Raw genomic sequence first — 18,178 nt, 5'->3', positions numbered from 1 at the left:
GTGAGATATTACCTGTAATCAGTTCCTTAATGTATTAGGCTTAGATTTGCGTGTTTTTGCTTTATTTTGCTTGGTGACTTACCTTGTTCTATCTGTTATTACTTGAAATCATTTAAATCCTACTTTTTATACTTAACAGAATCACATTTCCTTATTAATAAACCCAGAGTAAGTGATTAATACTTGCGGGAGAAAACAGCTGTGCATATCTCTCTATCAGTGATATAGAGGGCAAACAATTTACTAACTTACTCTGTATAAGGCTTTATACAGAGTAAAACGGATTTATTTGGGGTTTGGATCCCATTGGGAGCTGAGTGTCTGGGTGCTAGAGACAGGTAACCTACTGAGCTGTTTTCACTTAAAGCCTGCAGAGCTTTGGGGGCGTGGCCCAGACCCTGGACCTGTGTTGCAGCAGGCTAGCATGTCTGGCTCAACAAGACAGGGTTCTGGAGTCCCAAGCTGGCAGGGAAAATGGGCTCAGAGGTAATTTCAGCACATCAGGTGACAGTCCCAAGGGGATCTCTGTGACCGAACCTGCCTCCCTCTCCCTCTCTAGCTTGGCTCCCTCTGTTCGGGGGCTGGGACAGGAGCTGCTGCAGCCTGACAAGGAGCCGGCCTGTGCGTAGGAGGCAGCCCTGGCTGAGCAGGGGCTGGCATGAGTTGATGACCCAGCCCCTCACCCTGCCCCATGGTAACCGGCTTAGTGTCTGGTCAGTGCATCTGACTGGACAATGCCAGGTCCCCTTTTTCATAGGTAGGGGACTAGGGGAAGAACAGGGAAGGAAGGATTTCTCTGGCAAGTTAATTGATTGATTTACTTTTTAAATGGGAGTTGTTAGAAGCTGCTCAGATGTTGGGATTCTTAGAAGTAGTCCCAGGCAGAGATGGATTAATTGGCAGGGTGCAGGTGAAGTGGTCAGAGATGCATGATAAATGCAATCAGTCATATGGTTCCAGAATTTACCATATAATGTTAGAGAGATTACCAAAAGACATAAGTTAATCACAAGACGACAGTCAGAATACTTCCACAAAGACAGTGTCAGCAAGACTGACTTTTCGCTACTGACCTCTCTTTAAACAGCTGTCTCAATAGATCCATTATCAAAAAATGAGAATTTGAGAAACTTAGATAAAAACTAGATCTAAATCAAAGCTTCCTGAATTATTGCTAAGAAAACACTACCAGTGTTGGTGACAACTAGGGTGGTTAGTTTTGTATTGTGCAGAACTGTATCTGTGTAGTCTGAGGTGGTTATATTTCTGTATTGAAGCAGGCTATCTCGAGGTATGCAGGTGGCCCGTTATAAGATGTGATCTACTTCTCTGGTGGAGTGTACTTGTTTGGTGAAGGTGGTGTTAAGGTGTGTATCACGGACTTTCTCCTCAGAGCATATTCTGTGGTATCTGTGTGTCTGGCTGATAGGTCAGACATGGAGTGATCACCTTGTGAAGTGTTCACCCACAGGAGATATGGTGTTTTTGTCTTCAATCATTTTCCTGTGGGAGTTCATTTAAGAGCATGCTGATTGTCTGATTTCACCCACATAGTTGTTAGTGGGGCATTGAGTGCATTGGATGAGGTATACCACCCCACAATGGAACCCATATGTGGTACCATCAAACAAAAGAATCCATACTCGATGGGGACCCCATCCTGAAGGAAATCTTTCCTGAATCCCCATCCCCCGCCAAACAATCCCCCCACCCCCAGCCCAACCTCTCTAAACTCATCATCAGAAGCAAGCTTCCCAGAGGCCAGGACACACCAACTCAAAGGAGCACCAGACCCTCCCAGAACAACAGATGCAAAACCTGCAGACATATGTCCACTTCTGCAATGATCAGCACCCTCCAGAACACACCTTTCAACAGCCATGGATACTACACATGCCTATCACAACATGTGGCGTACCTTACCCAGTGCACTAAATACCCCAATAGCAACTATGTGGATGAAACCACTACATTCTCAAATGAACTCACACAGAAAAATGGTAAAAGACAAAAACTTCCAGTCACTTGTGGGTGAATACTTTTCACAAAGTGATCACTCCATGTCTGACCTATCAGTCCTCATCCTCAAAGGAAACCTGCACAACACTTTCAAAAGATGAGCCTGAGAGCTTAAATTCATAACTCTGCTAGATACTGAAAATCATGGACTGAACAGAGACACTGTATTTATGGCTTATTACAACAATCTGTAACCCACTAACCCCCTCTTTTAGCCCTATGACTTCAGATGTGTTAATGTGCCACACCACCTTAAATGATCCCTTAGTATATTTGCTAACTACTAATGCTAAGTAATCTGTTCCACTTTGTATTTAGCTGTGAAGAACTGAAGACCTGAAGAAGAGCTCTGTGTAGCTCGAAAGCTTGTCTTTCTCACCAGCAGAAGTGAGAAATATATTACCTTGCCTCCCTTGTCTCTCCAATATCCTGGGACCGACACAGCTACAACTACACTGCATATACGTGTTTAATGTGCCAGACAAACAGCATAATCCCTGCCCTGAGGAGCCTACAGGCTAAAGGTGTGAATGGGCACAGTACAAAACAATACAAGGCACTGCAATGCAAACAACTGCTCTATAGTTAATCCCAGAGGGGTATGCTGGCATTGTAACTGGAATGCTTCCTAGAAAACAGCAGCAATAGAACTCAGATGTCGACATGTTACTGCTGCCACTACAAGATTTTCTGCCTTGAAATCTGAGTCTGAACTTCTTCCCTAACTCAGTTAAAATCAATAGAGAGTTTTGCCTGATAAAACTGAGTGAAGGCTTTAGAATTGGACCCTAATGATTATATTTTAGCTGGATAGGGAGCCCAGCTAATACGCAGCAATATGCCATATGTGGACCTATTCTGAAAAAGTGCCAAAAATGAATATAGGCTTACAGGTCTAGCTTGGGATGGATATTTGCTCAGGGGTTAGAGCATGAGGCTTCTGGATTTGGTTTCAGGCTGATCTGTGTGACCTGGGGTATTCTCAAAGTGATTGTGGACTGGATTTCAGTTAGAGACCAAGAAATCTCTATTTTCCTGCGAAGGACGTCAGCTAACACAGAAATGAGCAAAAAGTTTAAACACTACCATAGGGAAAGATGGCAAAGGAGTATAATTTCTTCACTTTTAAAGAGTTCAACCACCTATTTTAAAGCCTTACTGAAAAACAACATTTATGTTGGTTAATTCTCCACTTTAAAATAAAATTCAAGGTCCAAACAAAGCCAAGCCATGAGTCAATTTCACTTAGATCAACCTATTTATACTATAAAAAGGCAAACCCAGATCCAAACATGTGCCGAGACTCCACTGTTTTAACATTTTGTCCTTCGCACCAGCCCACTTCGGCATTCTTAATTTACTTCACTGTCTCTTCAGTGTTTGCTGCATCTGGCAGATGAACACTGAAACCTCAGCAATTTCCTCACTAAACTATCTTGGCAATAAGCACGGCTGTTGGGGCTGCATGATTAATGCCAGTGATTCTAATCTAACATATGGAAACATGCTAGAGGAATGATGCAGGTAACGACAGGATGAAATTCAGTCCACCCAGATGTAGCCAAACTATTTGGATTCATATGAGTAAAGTGCCAAGGGGCTGGGGAAGTGAAAGCTTCCCCTGTGTAGCAGAGCTACTGTGCATCTCCTAATTCCTTGTGGCTGCTATGAACTGCAATAGCACCTGCAGTGACTCTGCATCAATTGCAAAGGCTATTAAAGCCACTGCTTTCCCATAAACATGGATCTATGGCTCCTTCCCTGATCTGCTGTCACTGAAGCCTTTGGATCAGTTCCATATGGGTTTGCAAAACCCACGTCTGCTGTGAACAGTGCACATTCTGCACTCCACTCATGTCCCCCTGCACAGAAGCCAGGTGGACTTTATGCAATGCAGAGGTCCTAGCACCATCCTCTCTGCTTCATGGGTGAATTCTGGGCTAGTTATGGGATCTCAAACAACTAGTTCAGATTTCACCCACTGCTACCTTAAATTATGGACCAGATTTTGATCTCAAATACACCACTGTATATCTGAAATAATTACATTGAAATCAATGGCTTTGTGTACATTACGTGGTAGAAATAGTGGGAGTTCTAGCATAGAAAATGGCAGTGATCATCTGAGGAAGTATAGTTGATACATTGCTTAAAAGAGTTGTTCTCAACTGGGTGTCCGTGGCCCCCTGGAGGTTTGCAAGCCCTTTCAGGGGAGCCATGGAGCCCTACAGGTGAAACCCGGTATCCCAAGCTCCAGTGCTGAAGCTGGGAGGGGCACGGGGCTGAAGCCGGTGGCTCCCCTCCCCAGCCAGGAGCGGTGCAGGGCTGAAGCTGGCACCACCCCCCAAGCTGGGAGCAGCGCGGGGCTGATGCCAGCACCCCTCAAGCCTCCGAAGCCAGGAGCAGTGTGGGACTGAAGCCGGGGGACCAGCGGACCCTCCGCAGGCATGCCACCGAAGGCAACCTGCCTTCTGCCCTCGTGGCGACCGGCAGAGCGCCCCCCGTGGCTTGCCACCCCAAGCACGTGCTTGGCATGCTGGTGCCTGGAGCCGCCCCTGGCTAGCTACAATCTGTGGAGCTGAACCAGTGCTAGCAACAATGCGAATTTTTTATAAATAATTTCTAGTGGAGACATAACCAATGAAGTTACACCTCATGTACACCAGCGTAACTGAGATGGGAATCTGACTCAATATTGGACACTAGAGCGATATCTTGGTCTGAGAATTATGGGCCCAATTCAGCAAGGTACTTAAGCACATACTTAAACTTGAAGCACATGAATGCTGATGTCAATAGGGTTTACCATGTGCTTAGATTTAGACCTTTTTTTTTTTTTTAAAAGTACATTGTAGAATCAGGACCTGTATGTGCAATTTTGTGCACCCTGCTCTTCCAACAGCTGAAAATTCATTACTGTATCTCCAAGGCTTAACAAAAGTGAGGCATATACTGCAAATCATTCATACTTTCTAGGAGGCTACCTCTGTCATCATAAGATTTTTGTTTATGGACATTCTCCCACTTTGCTGAAGCCTATTATAAATGACTTGTTTGTAGTATGCAATTCAACTAATACAGGCAAAGCCTTCAGCTAATAAGAGCATCTTTATGGATCAAGTGTGCTGTTGCAAACTGATGCTACAGTGCATGAAAACAATGATTTGGACTAATTCCATCTCCCTCAGAAGAAAGCCTATCTTTAAAAGTCACTCATCACTGAATGGCCTTTGGTCTACAGAAAAATGTGAAGTATGCTTTAATTACATCCCCAGGGGCCTCCTATTTGATGTCTTGTCCACTGTATCTCGGTTGAGACAGCCTTATCTTTGAATGTTTTTCACTTACACTAAACAGCATGTTTTCGGGCTCTCACTGAGTCATCAAAACCTCGTGTGTATGCATGCTTGTGACTCCTTATGATTAATTTGGAAAACAAAAATCAGCTTCATTAACTAGTTCAATTTTTCTAGTAACACTTACTAATAACGGCTATGCTATTGTTTCTAGAAAAAATAACAGTGGTTACATTAATTAATGCTACATTACCTCAAGGAGTACATATTACACTGCAGGCATGTTTATGTCTAATGACTTTATCCTAATTGATGTTCTTAGATCTCAAACATATATGACTGGCCACTTATTTTACAGTGTCACCTTTTAATTGTGAATTAACCACTATTTGGTCTGTTTTTGCTATAATGTCTCACTATGCTATTGTTCCATATCATGCATAAAAATGGCTTAAGCACATTTCTCCTCTCTACTGCAGTTAGGGCCAAAGCATCCAAATAAAACAAGGCAGGAATTTGGCATATACCCTGTGCAATAAATGCATCCTGTTTGTGTCCTTTGCGTTTTCACTTTGTACATTGAGTCAGTCTGTTGCATCATTTTGCAATATAGAGAAATTCCATCACGTGCATCTTACCTCTTTGGTGTGAGTGTGGAAGGAGACAGACATGTCCAAGAGAAGTTTCCTCTGTTCCACTCTCCGGACAAAGTCCTGAATCCGCACTTCCAGATGCCGGGCTGCTTTGTAGATCTCTTCAGGGTCACATTCCCCAGTCTGAGCCAACTGCTCTGCAGCCTCTAAAAGCTTGTCTGCATTCGTGTATGTATTCTACCAGAAAACAAAGCAAGGACCAGAGTATGAGTAATATAACTCTGACAAGTAAACTACTGAAACAAGCTGCTTGCAGTTTCAAAGGCATGAAAGCGAGTGATTATCAGACTTGTAAAACAATGGTAATAATTCCTATTGGTGCTGCCATCTGTGAGAGGAGCACGTATTAACCCAGATAGACTAATCCCTGAATAGGCATGAAATAATTCCTTGTTTGAAATGCACACCACTACAGTGCTAGCTGGCCTGACAGATAAATATGACTGTGTACTTGTTTTTCCCAGAATACTGGAATTTCTCAAAGATACAGTAATGAAGCAACTGGAGTTAACCATTTCAGAGGTAGAAGTTGTCTCACGCGACACTTGGCAGCACGCTGGTTACGAAGGATTCCTAATGGCGATCATATTGCAGCATGTAATCATATTAGCCTGAAATATCTCATCCGCAAGAAATGTTTGCCTTTCAGTGGCTTTTGTGTGGTAAGTTGGGAGAAATCAAAGTGTGAGATTTTGTCTTCAAGTTGCTTCTTTGTTTGCTTGTATCTATTGTACACTTGATTTACAAGAAGGAGCCAATCACTCCTACTGTGGGCTGGCTAATCAAATAATGTGAAATGTTTATGAATGACACCATACCCAGTCTGTCTGAGGTACTTACCTGGCCCTTTCACCGTAGTAGCTATGCACCTCACGATTCTTTAATGTATTTATCCTCACAAAACCCCTGTGAGGCAGGGAAGTGCTATTATTCCCATTTTACAGATGGGAAATGGAGGCACACAGTGACAAAGTGATTTTTCCAAGGAAGTCTGTGGCAGAGCAGGCACTTGAACCCAGGTCTCCCAAGGCATAATCTAGTGCTCTAGTACCTTAACCATAGGGCCATCCTTCCTCTCCTCCTTTCCATTCCATCTGTGGAAAAGTCTGCTATACTAATATACAAAGAGTGAGTCCTATGAAATAGAAATGGTGTATAGATCATTAATTCCAAAATAGGGAGTTATACAGTCAGTTTGATGGATTATTTATTGTTAAGTTTATTACTTGTGTAGATCTAGATGCAACCAGTACTCACAGTGATGGTAGGATACCTGATTTTTGCATCTTTTTCTTATATAGGCTCCTATTACACCCCACTCTCTGTCCCGATTTTTCACATTTGCTGTCTGGTCACCCTAAGGGATGGGCACTTACTCCCCAAAGTATTCCCATTGAAGTCAATAACCCACAGTAACCAAAGAGTGCTAGGCAATTTACAATCAAATAAAGAGATAACATATGAGCCCAAAGGAGTTTCCAATCAGGAGGCGGGATTTTCAAAAGCGCTCAGCACTGGCCTCACTCTACTCCCATTGAAGTCAAAGGGAGCTTTACCATTCATTTCAATAGCAGCAGAGTTATGTCACCACTGAGGGCTTCTGAAAATCCCATGCAGAGATCTTTCTCAGCTGAGATATACATTAACTCATTGAAAAGTGTGGACATATGCATCCCCCTGAGCATTTAAGGAACACTGTTGGTCTAAAAGCCACGAGTCAAATCCTGAAGTCCTCACACAGAGGATATGCCAATGGAGTCCATAGGAGATGTCCAGAGTAAAAACTGAGTAAAAAGTAGGTAACAGTCTCAAAAGCTGTCCCCATATATTTAGGAAAAAATCCCTTACCTATACTACAAAAAACATCTTAGATTATTGAAGTAGAATGAATATGGATATGTAATTCACTGTTAAATTTCCCTATTACTTCTGGTTGGGTATAAATATAACCTTTTTTGCATTTCTCCTCTTGGACAATAAAGCAATATAATAGTCAGTTTCGCTTCTAATAGTTTCGCTTCTTTCACTTTCAGATTCTTATGCAGTAGCACAATGCCATAATCATAGAATCATAGACGATTAGGGTTGGAAGAGACCTCAGGAGGTCATCTAGTCCAATCCCATGCTCAAAGCAGGACCAACCACAACTAAATCATCCCAGCCAGGGCTTTGTCAAGATGAGTCTTAAAAACCTCTACGGATGGAGATTCCACCACCTTCCTAGGTAACCCATTCCAGTGCTTCACCACCCTCCTAGTGAAATAGTTTTTCCTAATATCTAACCTAGACCTCCCCCACTGCAACTTGAGACAATTGCTCCTTGTTCTGTCACCTGCCACCACTGAGAACAGCCTAGCTCCATCCTCTTTGGAACCTCCTTTCAGGTAGTTGAAGGCTGCTATCAAATCCCACCTCACACTTCTCTTCTGTAGACTAAATAAGCTCAGTTCCCTCAGCCTCTCCTCATAAGTCATGTGCCCCAGCCCCCTAATCATTTTTGTTGCCCTTTGCTGGACTCTCTCCAATTTGTCCACATCCTTTCTGTAGTGTGTGTGTGTGTGTGGGGGGGGAACTGGATGCAATACTCCAGATGTAGCCTCACCAGTGCCGAATCAAGGGGAATAATCACTTTCCTCGATCTGCTGGCAGTGCTCCTACTAATGCAGCTCAATATGCTGTTAGCCTTCTTGGCAACATATCTAGCTTCCTGTTCACTGTAATCCCTAGGTCCTTTTGTGCAGAACTGCCACTTAACCAGTCGGTCCCCAGCCTGTAGCTGTACATGGGATTCTTCTGTCCTAAGTGCAGGACTCTGCACTTGTCCTTGTTGAACCTCATCAGATTTCTTTTGGCCCAATCCTCCAATTTGTCTAGGTCACTCTGGACCTTATCCCTACCCTTCAGCATATCTACCTCTCCCCACAGCTTAGTGTCATCAGTGAACTTGCTGAGGGTGCAATCCATCCCATCATCCAGATCATTAATGAAGATGTTGAACAAAACCTGTCCCAGGACCGACTCCTGGGACACTCTGCTTGATACCGACTGCCAACTAGACATCAAGCTGTTGATCACTAACTGTTGAGCCCTGTAGATGGGCCGGACTCACCCCTGCGGTGCCTCCTGCTGGTCGTCCTTGGGAATTAGCTCTGTTCCAGCACTGGAGCGCCTTCTGCAGGCTGGTGATCCGCCTGTCCTCAGGCCCCCGTGTCCCTCCCTGGACCCCGGTGCCCTTTTAACTGGGTCTCCCCCTCCCAGGGGAACCCCCACCCTACTATCCCCACTTTGCCTCAGTGTTGGCTACTGACAGTCATTCTCTAGCCCCACGTCCTGGGGCAGACTGCAGTATCAGCCTGTTCATCATTGGCAAGGAGGGTTTGGACCTGCTGCCTTTGCCTACCCCTGGGTTGCCCCTTGCAACCCCCAGTACCTCTTGGCCTATAGCTAGGCTGCAGCCTGGGGCTTTCCAGGCTGGAGCTCCTCAGCCTTTCCCCAGCCCTGCTTCACCCTCAGGTACTTTGTCTCAGCTCCCTGCAGCCAGGCCCTTCTCTCTCTGAAGGCAGAGAGAGACTCTGTTCCTTCTGGCTTCCCATGCCTTCTTATAAGGCCCTGCAGCTCTGTTTGGGGCGTGGCCCCAGCTGCAGCCACTCCTCCAATCAGCCCAGCCTAAAGCCCCCTCCCAGGGCTGTTTTAAAGCCCCAAAAGGGCAGGAGCGGGTAGCCACCCCGCTACAAGCCCGATGATCTGGCCAGCTTTCTTTCCACTTTATAGTCCATTCAGCCAATCCATACGTTTTTAACTGACAAGAATACTGTGGGAGACTGTATCAAAAGCTTTGTTAAAGTCAAGGTATATCACGTCCACCGCTTTCCGCATATCCACAGAGTCTGTTATCTCATCATAGAAGGCAATCAGGTTGGTCAGGCATGACTTGCCCTTGGTGAATCCATGTTTAGATTCCGAACAATGTAGGACAATGCTAATTTTTTAAAAAATAACCATTTTCATTTATTTTGTTTTTTGTTCCCTGGAGACAGTTCTACCTGTCTGAGAATCTGTAAAAGCTCAATTTAAAATTTGTCTTAAAAGTGTCCCTTTAATGTGGAAAGCAAGCTGGAAAATGACTGTTTTCCAAAGAGCCTATTCCACTCACAGTCACTTTTATCACTGTCACTTTAACAGGAGTGGAATAAATGACAGTAAGGCTCTTTTTGTGTTTTCATTTCCTTGCCTTTCTGTATAGTTTTAGTAACACTCTTAACTGGTTCTCTCAGGATATGGCACTTACTGTTTGAGTTGAAGTCTAACAATAGTATGTTTGTCATCAATATGGGACTCTTCGGCTGTGGTGTAAACCAGCACAACTCCCAGTGATGTGAACGGGAGTCATGCTTTATTATGCCTGGGCTGAATGTGGTTAATTGAGATGATGATCAGATAGAAATGAATTGTGCCATAAGGAGAATTTAAACATTCTAAGGGCTAGACAATGGGGTACAAGGTGGAGGGGCTGGTCTCAACTGCAATCCCTTTAGTAACCTCAGTGATTCCAGGGACAAGAAAGGGTGTTGAGGCAGTGGAGCTGCAGTCCAGCCTTCCCTCTATAACAATGGAGCTGTCTGGAATATGCATGGCAGTGCACACTGCATCCTCCTAAAGAGTGAGGGAATGAGTTCACTCCTGCCGTGTGCTGTGCAAGGGAACTTGAGGAGGCATTGTCTCTCTCTGAAGCATAGTATACTTCGGTGCTCCTGTTGAGGAGGTCAGTTGTGTACCACTCATATACGCATGAGTGAACAAGCCTGGATAAAATATTTCTTGAGTTCTAGAGATTCCCCTACCCCTTTTCACGCATCTCTGCCCTTTCAGATCCCAGCCAAGACTCGGAGCAGGTGCAAAGTACCACAGGAGAAGCTGTTCTTGGGCATTTCTTGCCCTGCTGGAATCACAAAGCCTGTTCTTTAGAGATTTCCAGCTCAGCTTTGCAGACCTAAGTGGTTCAGATAAACTCTAGGTAAGCAACTAACTATTGATAGTTATCTGAACTAAATTTGAACTCCAGACCTTGATGTACACACAAAAGAATTGTCATCCCTTGACAAAAAAGAATATAAATACAGCAATTATCTAGTAAGGAAGCGCAGTTTTTTTCCCCAATTACTTATAAAACATGCCAGCATTTTGTGAAGTACTCAAGTATTTCATTGTAGATCAAACTTTACCTCCACATTCTTCTTTAAAACACACTTTGCCCAGAAAATTAGCTCTCCCCATCCCACCAGCTGAGGGGTGCTAATAAAAAATTCATCTAAGGTGAAGCTAATAAGCTGTGTCCGAAATCGGTATTTCATTGCTGTTTCACTTGCTTTCATGTGCCATTCCATATCCCTCATCAATTCCTTCTCTATTTAGACTGTAAGATGGGGGTAATCAATTATTTGTTGTCACGGTCCAAATTTCTTGGTCAAGGTATTGTCAAGGTCCAGACTCTAGAGAAAATAAATTATAATAATAAAATAATAATCATAATAATAATAAAAGCAACAATAATGACAAGTAAATAAATAAAAAGATTTTGGGGTCCATTCAAAAAGTGGCTGTGGGTTCAGATTTGGCCCACAGTCCACCTATTTATTACCCCCGCTGTAAGTTCTTCAGGGCAGAGACCTTGTCTTATTTGTTCAAAGTTCCTCCTGCTCTTTTGGTTCTGTATGATCACCCTTCACACAGGGAAACCCTTCACACAGGGAAAACCCGAAGGATGGACTTTAGGGAGGATGAAAAATATATATGAGGTGTCCCTTAGGGAGCTTTTCTTGAACACCTCTCCCTGCTACCTCACCGCCAAGTTAAAAAAAGGAGATCCAAAACCCACCTGGTTGCCCAATAACCACGCTCATCTTGAAGGATTCATAAGAAATATAGGATCTGTGTCACTGGAGAAGCTCCAAGATTCCCTCCCTGCCCTCCCTTTGCTTCCAGGTAGAGTGACTCCACTGAAGGCGCACTACCATGACTTGCCTTGTTAGCCAGTACAACCATACCCCTAATCCTCCCTTACAGTGGAGTTAAAGAGCAGAGATGGGAAATCATACAAGAGTTAATGCAGCCTGTGGGTGAAATTGCTGTTGCTGGCAAAGAGGAGACAATGTATGGCCTGCTGCTGCCTCCGTATGGCTCTCCAAACCTACGGAAGGTTTTCTATGGAGTCCTTAGGAGACGGGAAAACAATGCTACAGAGACAGCTAATCCTTTTTTTACATGGTAGATCCGTTTACAGAAAGTCCCTTTCATATGTGGATCTGGGGGAGACAATTGCCTGCTAAATAACAACAGTAACAATTTCATTGGTTAAAGCAGCAAAGAGTCTGCTGCTTTTACAGATCCAGACTAACACGGCTACCCCTCCGAATTTCATTGGTTAATAATCTTCTGCTGGATTATTTTTCATTTGACCCTTGAAGGTTTTTCTTCTTGATGTAAGATTCTTCCCCCCAACAATGCAATAACCCCCAAAAGAACAGACTGTAATGTGGAAATCCTTGAAATTCTATCCTACTGATCTGCTAAATGATAGTATGTAGCGCTTAGGTCCCATTTCAAGCACAAAACCAATTTTCATCTCAAATCTCTTAATAACCTTTCTGTACTAATCTTTGTATAATCACCTGCTGAAACCCACGAAATTTGCAATCACAAGAAAATGAAAAATACTTCAGGTCTCAGATTGGAAACCTCTCTAATTTGTGTTTTTGGAATTCATTTAAGAAAGAACTATCAGGGTTTTAGTTTTTTATTTTCTACTTGCAAGAAATAGCAAATATGATTATGGAAAAGAAGGCGGCTAAAAATCCATTCCTCCACTCATAATCAGAAATGTTTGTTAGTTGATATTGCTATGGGGTCGGATATCAACATTCATTCTACTATTTGTTTCATCAATTATTAAGGATTTCATAAACTATAGGAGATAAATAAAGGCTGCTTATGAAAAAAGTGGACTGACATTTCATAGCCTGCCAGTACATTGTACGCCTACTTGTGCATTCATTTAAGTATAAATCAAAATCAAAATCTGAGGACTCAGTTTTTCCTCTCTGATCTGCATGGTGGAGCTCAGCTCTGAGATTCTGCTGTCTCTCTCACTTTGCATGCATAGAGACATCATTTTAATGAATACAGAATATCCAAACTGAGACCTTCCAGCAGATCAGAGAAGACATTTTCATTAATAAATAAATAAATAAATAATTGAAACACTGAAAGAAACATTAACTGAACACCACCCCTCCCCCAACACCAGTGTTGGGCTAGTTAAGTATTTGTAGAATAGTGAGCTGTCCTGTCCAGGTCTGTTTCATTCAGCCTAGGAATCAGGCAGATTCTGGGTGGTGACATTAGACAGCACCACATTTGTACAGTTGGTGATTGAACCCAAAACCCATTATAGTGGGATGGCAGCATTGGTGCTACAGTTAATACACCTGGTTTGAGGACAACTATTCTATTTTGTGAAAGATTTTGAGATTTTAACTTTTTTGTTTTGTTTTGAATCAGAACAAAACCTCAACATTTCAAAATTATCCATGAAGGAAAATTCTGAAATGTTTTTCAGTTCTGATCAATCAAAATGTGTCATTTTGATTTCAACTTTTCTATTTTATAATATATAATATAATACAAAATTTCAAAACAAAAAATTAAAATGTATGAAAATATCAAAATGGGATGTTTCTACATTGCCTGAACTTTTTTTTGTTTTTTCCCTCCAAAAAAGAAATTTCAGCCAAATTAACACAATTTTGCAAAGCATTTTGGTTTTGACCAAACAGGTGGAAAATATTTCTAAGTTTTTATGACTAGCTCTAATAGTTAAGGCTGAGTCTAGCATATTATTTAACATCAATTTTTTTTGAAGTGCTGTAAAAGCCACAGACATACTCTGATTGTGCTGAAAATTGCTGTGATCTACAGGGGTCCAAGGAAGGGTTATTGGTCCAAACTTGACCAGCTGAGCATGGGGTTGCTGAGATACAGTCCCCTCCCCTCAAAAAAAAAATCAATCATGTGACATCTACATTTTACATTTTTTTGCACACACTTGGTGCTCATACTATAGTTCTGATCCTTCCCAAATAGATGTCCATCTACTCAGGACTGAGCTCAGCTAGTGGCTGGCATCCACTGCTCTTTTGGAGGAGCAATATTTAAAAAGATACTCAAGCCAAGTTACTGAGCTAGAGAAACTCACTTACTTACTTGCATCAGGAGTGGGGCTCTGTTGTAAACCTGAGTGTTTGCAGGCAGCCTGATGTCAGAGTAAATGGCTGGTTCAAGGTGCCATGCTTTAGCCATTGAACCAAAGCTGTGCACCCTGACTCTGTACTTCCTGATTTTCAGAAGTTTAAGTACAGGTGCACTTGACATTCTTGAAGGGTATGAGGCACTTAACCTGAAGAAACCTTAACTCTGTGTTAGCTAAGTTTCGGGGCAGTGAATTGAAGGTAATGCAAAGACTCGCACTAACTTCAGTGAGTTTTGGATTAAACTGTAAATCTGAAAGTTAGAGCCAGAGAGGACTATATGGGTCCTTCAGCAGCTCAATCAAGTCTCTTCCTTTACATTCATTACAACTGTGTCCTGACTCTCTCCACAACTAAGGCAGCAAGCTTTGAGCGTGAACCAGTTTTCATTGAAGTCAATGGAAAGGGGCCAACTGACTTTACTGGGAATTGGATAAGGTCCCTAGTCGCTTGCCTAAGAATACAGAGAGTGTCAGGCCTTGGGCAAGAGCCAGGACTAGAATTTAGAAGTCCCTAGTTCCTAGTCCTGTGCATAGATTACTAGGTAACATTTCTCCCCTAAGAATCTATAGCATTAACATAACTGCAAGATGCTAGTAAGTATAAAGATAAGAACATAAGAACTGCCATACTGGGTCAAACCAATAGTCCATCTAGCCCGATATCCTGTCTCCAACATTGGTGAGCACCATAGCTTCAGAGGGAGTGTAAAAAAAAGAGCAGTTGGAGTGATCCACCCCATCTTCCCTTCCAGCTTCTAGCAGTAAAAGATTTAGGGTTGCTCCAAGCATGGGGCTGCATCCCTGATCATCTTGGCTAATAGCCATTGAAGGACCTATCCTCCGTGAACTAATCTAGTTCTTTTTTGAAGCTAGATATACTCTTGGCTATCACAACATCCAATGGCAATGATTTCCACAGGTTAATTGTGTGCTGTGTACAAGAGTACTTCCTCTTGTTTGTATTAAACCTGCTGACTATTAATTTCATTGGGTGACACCTGATTTTTGTATTGTGGGAAAGGGTAATAACACTTCTCTATTCACTTTTTCCACACCATTCATGATTTTATAGTCCTCTATCATATGGAGTTCTTAGTTGTCTTGTTTCTAAGAAGAACAATCCTAATCTTTTAGTCTCTCCTCACATGGAAGCTGTTCCATACCCTCAATAATCTTTGTCACCCTTCTCTGAACCTTTTCACTATATCCTTTTTGAGACAGGGCCACCAGAACTGGACACAGTATTAGAGGCGTGAGTGTATCATGGATTTACACAGTGACATTTAGTGGAAGTTTTCAAAGATCTATGGTGCAGGGCCGGCTCTAGACCCCAGTGCACCAAGTGCGCGCTTGGGGCGGTGTCCCGCGGGAGGGCGGCAGGCGGCTCCCGTGGACCTCCCACAGGCATGCCTGCAGAGGGTCCGCTGGTCCCGCAGCTCTGGTGGACCTCCTGCAGACGTGCCTGTGGAGGGTCCGCTGGTCCCGCGGCTCCAGTGGACCTCCCGCAGACGTGCCTGCGGAGGGTCCGCTGGTCCCGTGGCTCCGGTGGAGCATCCGCAGGCATGCCTGCAGGAGGTCCACTGGAGCCACGGGACCAGCGGACCCTCCGCAGGCACGTCTGCGGAAGGTCCACCAGAGCCGCGGGACCGGCGACCGCCAGAGTGCCCCCCGCAGTGTGCCGCCCTGCTTGGGGTGGCGCAAATCCTAGAGCCGCCCCTGCTATGGTGACTCCAAGATCTTGTTCTTGAGTGGTTAACCTAATTCAGAACCCATCATTAGATATGTATAATTGTGACTATTTTTTCCAATGTACATTACTTTGCACTTTTCAATGCTGAATTTCATTTGCAATTTTGTTGCTCAGCTACCGAGTTTTGTGAAGTCACTTTGTAACCCTTTGCAGTCACAGTGTTGGATTTTAGACAATTTTGCATTTCCCAGATATTGTTATAAATTACTCTAGTCCTTACCCTTAACTATTCAATCCAATTACCACTATCCTACTCTTTCTGTTACCCCCACCTTGTTAAAAATAGCTCCAGTGTTTTCTTAGGTTAAATGCTGAAAGGAACTTGCATCTAACAGTCAATCTTTTGTTGGAGAACTATACAGTGAGTAATTCAATATTTTACAATTAAGAAGAGTGACCACAATGAAGCATTTCTGTGATAAATAAATTAGGCGTTTAAAGCTGTATCTATCTTTGCCAAAATCCCTCCTCCCATAAGAAGGTCAGAGGATAAGTGTATAATGATGATATACTCTGTGATTGTATTTGGTTTGAGTTTCACATAATCAAATCAAGATCTGTATTCTTACTTGTGTTTTATTGCTCTAATTCAAACCAGACCTAGAAGGAATTATAGTCACAAAAGTTAATGGCAGAGATCTCCTAGATCGTGCAGTCAGTCACCCTGCCAGGGCAGGATGGTTCCCCATTGTACATTGGATTAGAGTCGTTTTCAGACTCATTGTAAATTTCCAAAGCAATAGGGCTTCCATCATCTCTCTCAGGAGACTATTTTACAGACAAAAATTTTGGTCAGGATATTTTTCCTTAAATGCAGCCTAAATCTTCCTTTTCAAAATTCTGTCTGATTAGTCCTAGTTATACTTCCTTGTACTACCATCCTTGATCTTTATACTCTTTAAATATCTGGAGTTTGCGATGTCCATCTCTGCCACTTGGGCCCCGATTTAGGAAACTATTCGGGAACTTGCTTACCTTTACCTTTAAACATACTTAAGGAACATGCTGAATCAAGGCCTTAGTCAGGACATCTGAAACATTTTTGTAAATTAGTCCCATAACCCTCCACAAATTTGTTGCTGCTCTCTCAACACCTTTCAATTTGTCAATATGTTTCAGGAAATGACATGCAATATTCCAGATGCAGTCACACCAGAGCTTTATAGAGGGGGACTATTATGTCATAAATCCATGACAAGATTCATGTCTAATTTGCTGTTTCCTATCATCACAAGTTTTGGTCACAATCACTACTCCTCAGATTTCTCCCTGCCATTTAGTGTTGTATTTTTGATTATTTTTCTAGATATATTAGCTGCATTATTCAAGTTGAATCCTGTTCTGTTATTTTCTGCCCACGTTTCTAATGTCTTAATGTCTCTTGGCCCATATGTGTTATTTCTCTTTCCTCACAGGTGTCTGCAACTCATCCCAAGTTAGTAACATCTGTGAATTTCAGGAACATGATGTTTACTCCATCTCCTAGATGATCAAGGTCCCAATTCTGCCACCATGCTCACCTTAATTAGTGCCTTGCTCTTTGAGTAAGTGTATGAATTCAGTGGGGCTACTTGAGGAGTAAGGTTCTTCTCAATGTGAGCAAGGGTGGCAGAATCAGTCATTAGGAAGCTATAAAATAAGATGGAACAAACAAAGATCCCTGTGGCATCTCATTAAACACATCCCAGAACTTGATATTTTGTCATATATATTTACCCTGTGTTAAGGATCTTCCCACCAGTGTTCAAATCCAAGACAATTTTAATTTATTTTATGAATTTTAAAAGTAAGATACTGTGAGATATTATATAAAATGCTCTATAAAAATCCAGATATGATATTTACCTAAACCCTTCATTCCAAAAAAGTAATCAAGATTATCTATTAATAGATAGATATATGCTACTTAACAGGAAGCTTTGTGCTATTAAGTTAATTTTCCATGATCTGATTTTTCTCTCTCTCGTTTGGCCAAGTCATAGAAATAGTACTGTAGTTGCTCCCTTAAGGTAAGTACCCATTTTAAATAAGAAATGTCACAGTGTATCATTGATTACATGAGTCATCACTCTCAATGAAGAGTGCAGTCACACCATATCAAGTAGAGAACACTCTATTATCACATTCACACTAATTAATTTAAACATGGTCCCAA

General features: G+C 42.5%; 1 protein-coding gene across 8 annotated transcripts in view; it reads right to left on the bottom strand.

Moving 5' to 3' along the window:
- The window catches only part of KALRN (kalirin RhoGEF kinase), a 743,024-nt gene that overhangs the window by 277,850 nt on the left and 446,996 nt on the right, over positions 1 to 18,178 (bottom strand). For all 8 annotated transcript variants that reach the window (XM_045032050.1, XM_045032053.1, XM_045032055.1 and 5 more), the window contains one exon: positions 5,954 to 6,145. In XM_045032050.1, coding sequence (XP_044887985.1) covers positions 5,954 to 6,145 — 192 coding nt within the window. The remainder of the gene's footprint in view (positions 1 to 5,953; positions 6,146 to 18,178) is intronic.

Source organism: Mauremys mutica, chromosome 10 (assembly GCF_020497125.1).
Source record: "Mauremys mutica isolate MM-2020 ecotype Southern chromosome 10, ASM2049712v1, whole genome shotgun sequence".
Taxonomy (NCBI): Eukaryota; Metazoa; Chordata; order Testudines; family Geoemydidae; genus Mauremys; species Mauremys mutica.
This window is presented reverse-complemented; position numbering and strand designations above follow the sequence as displayed.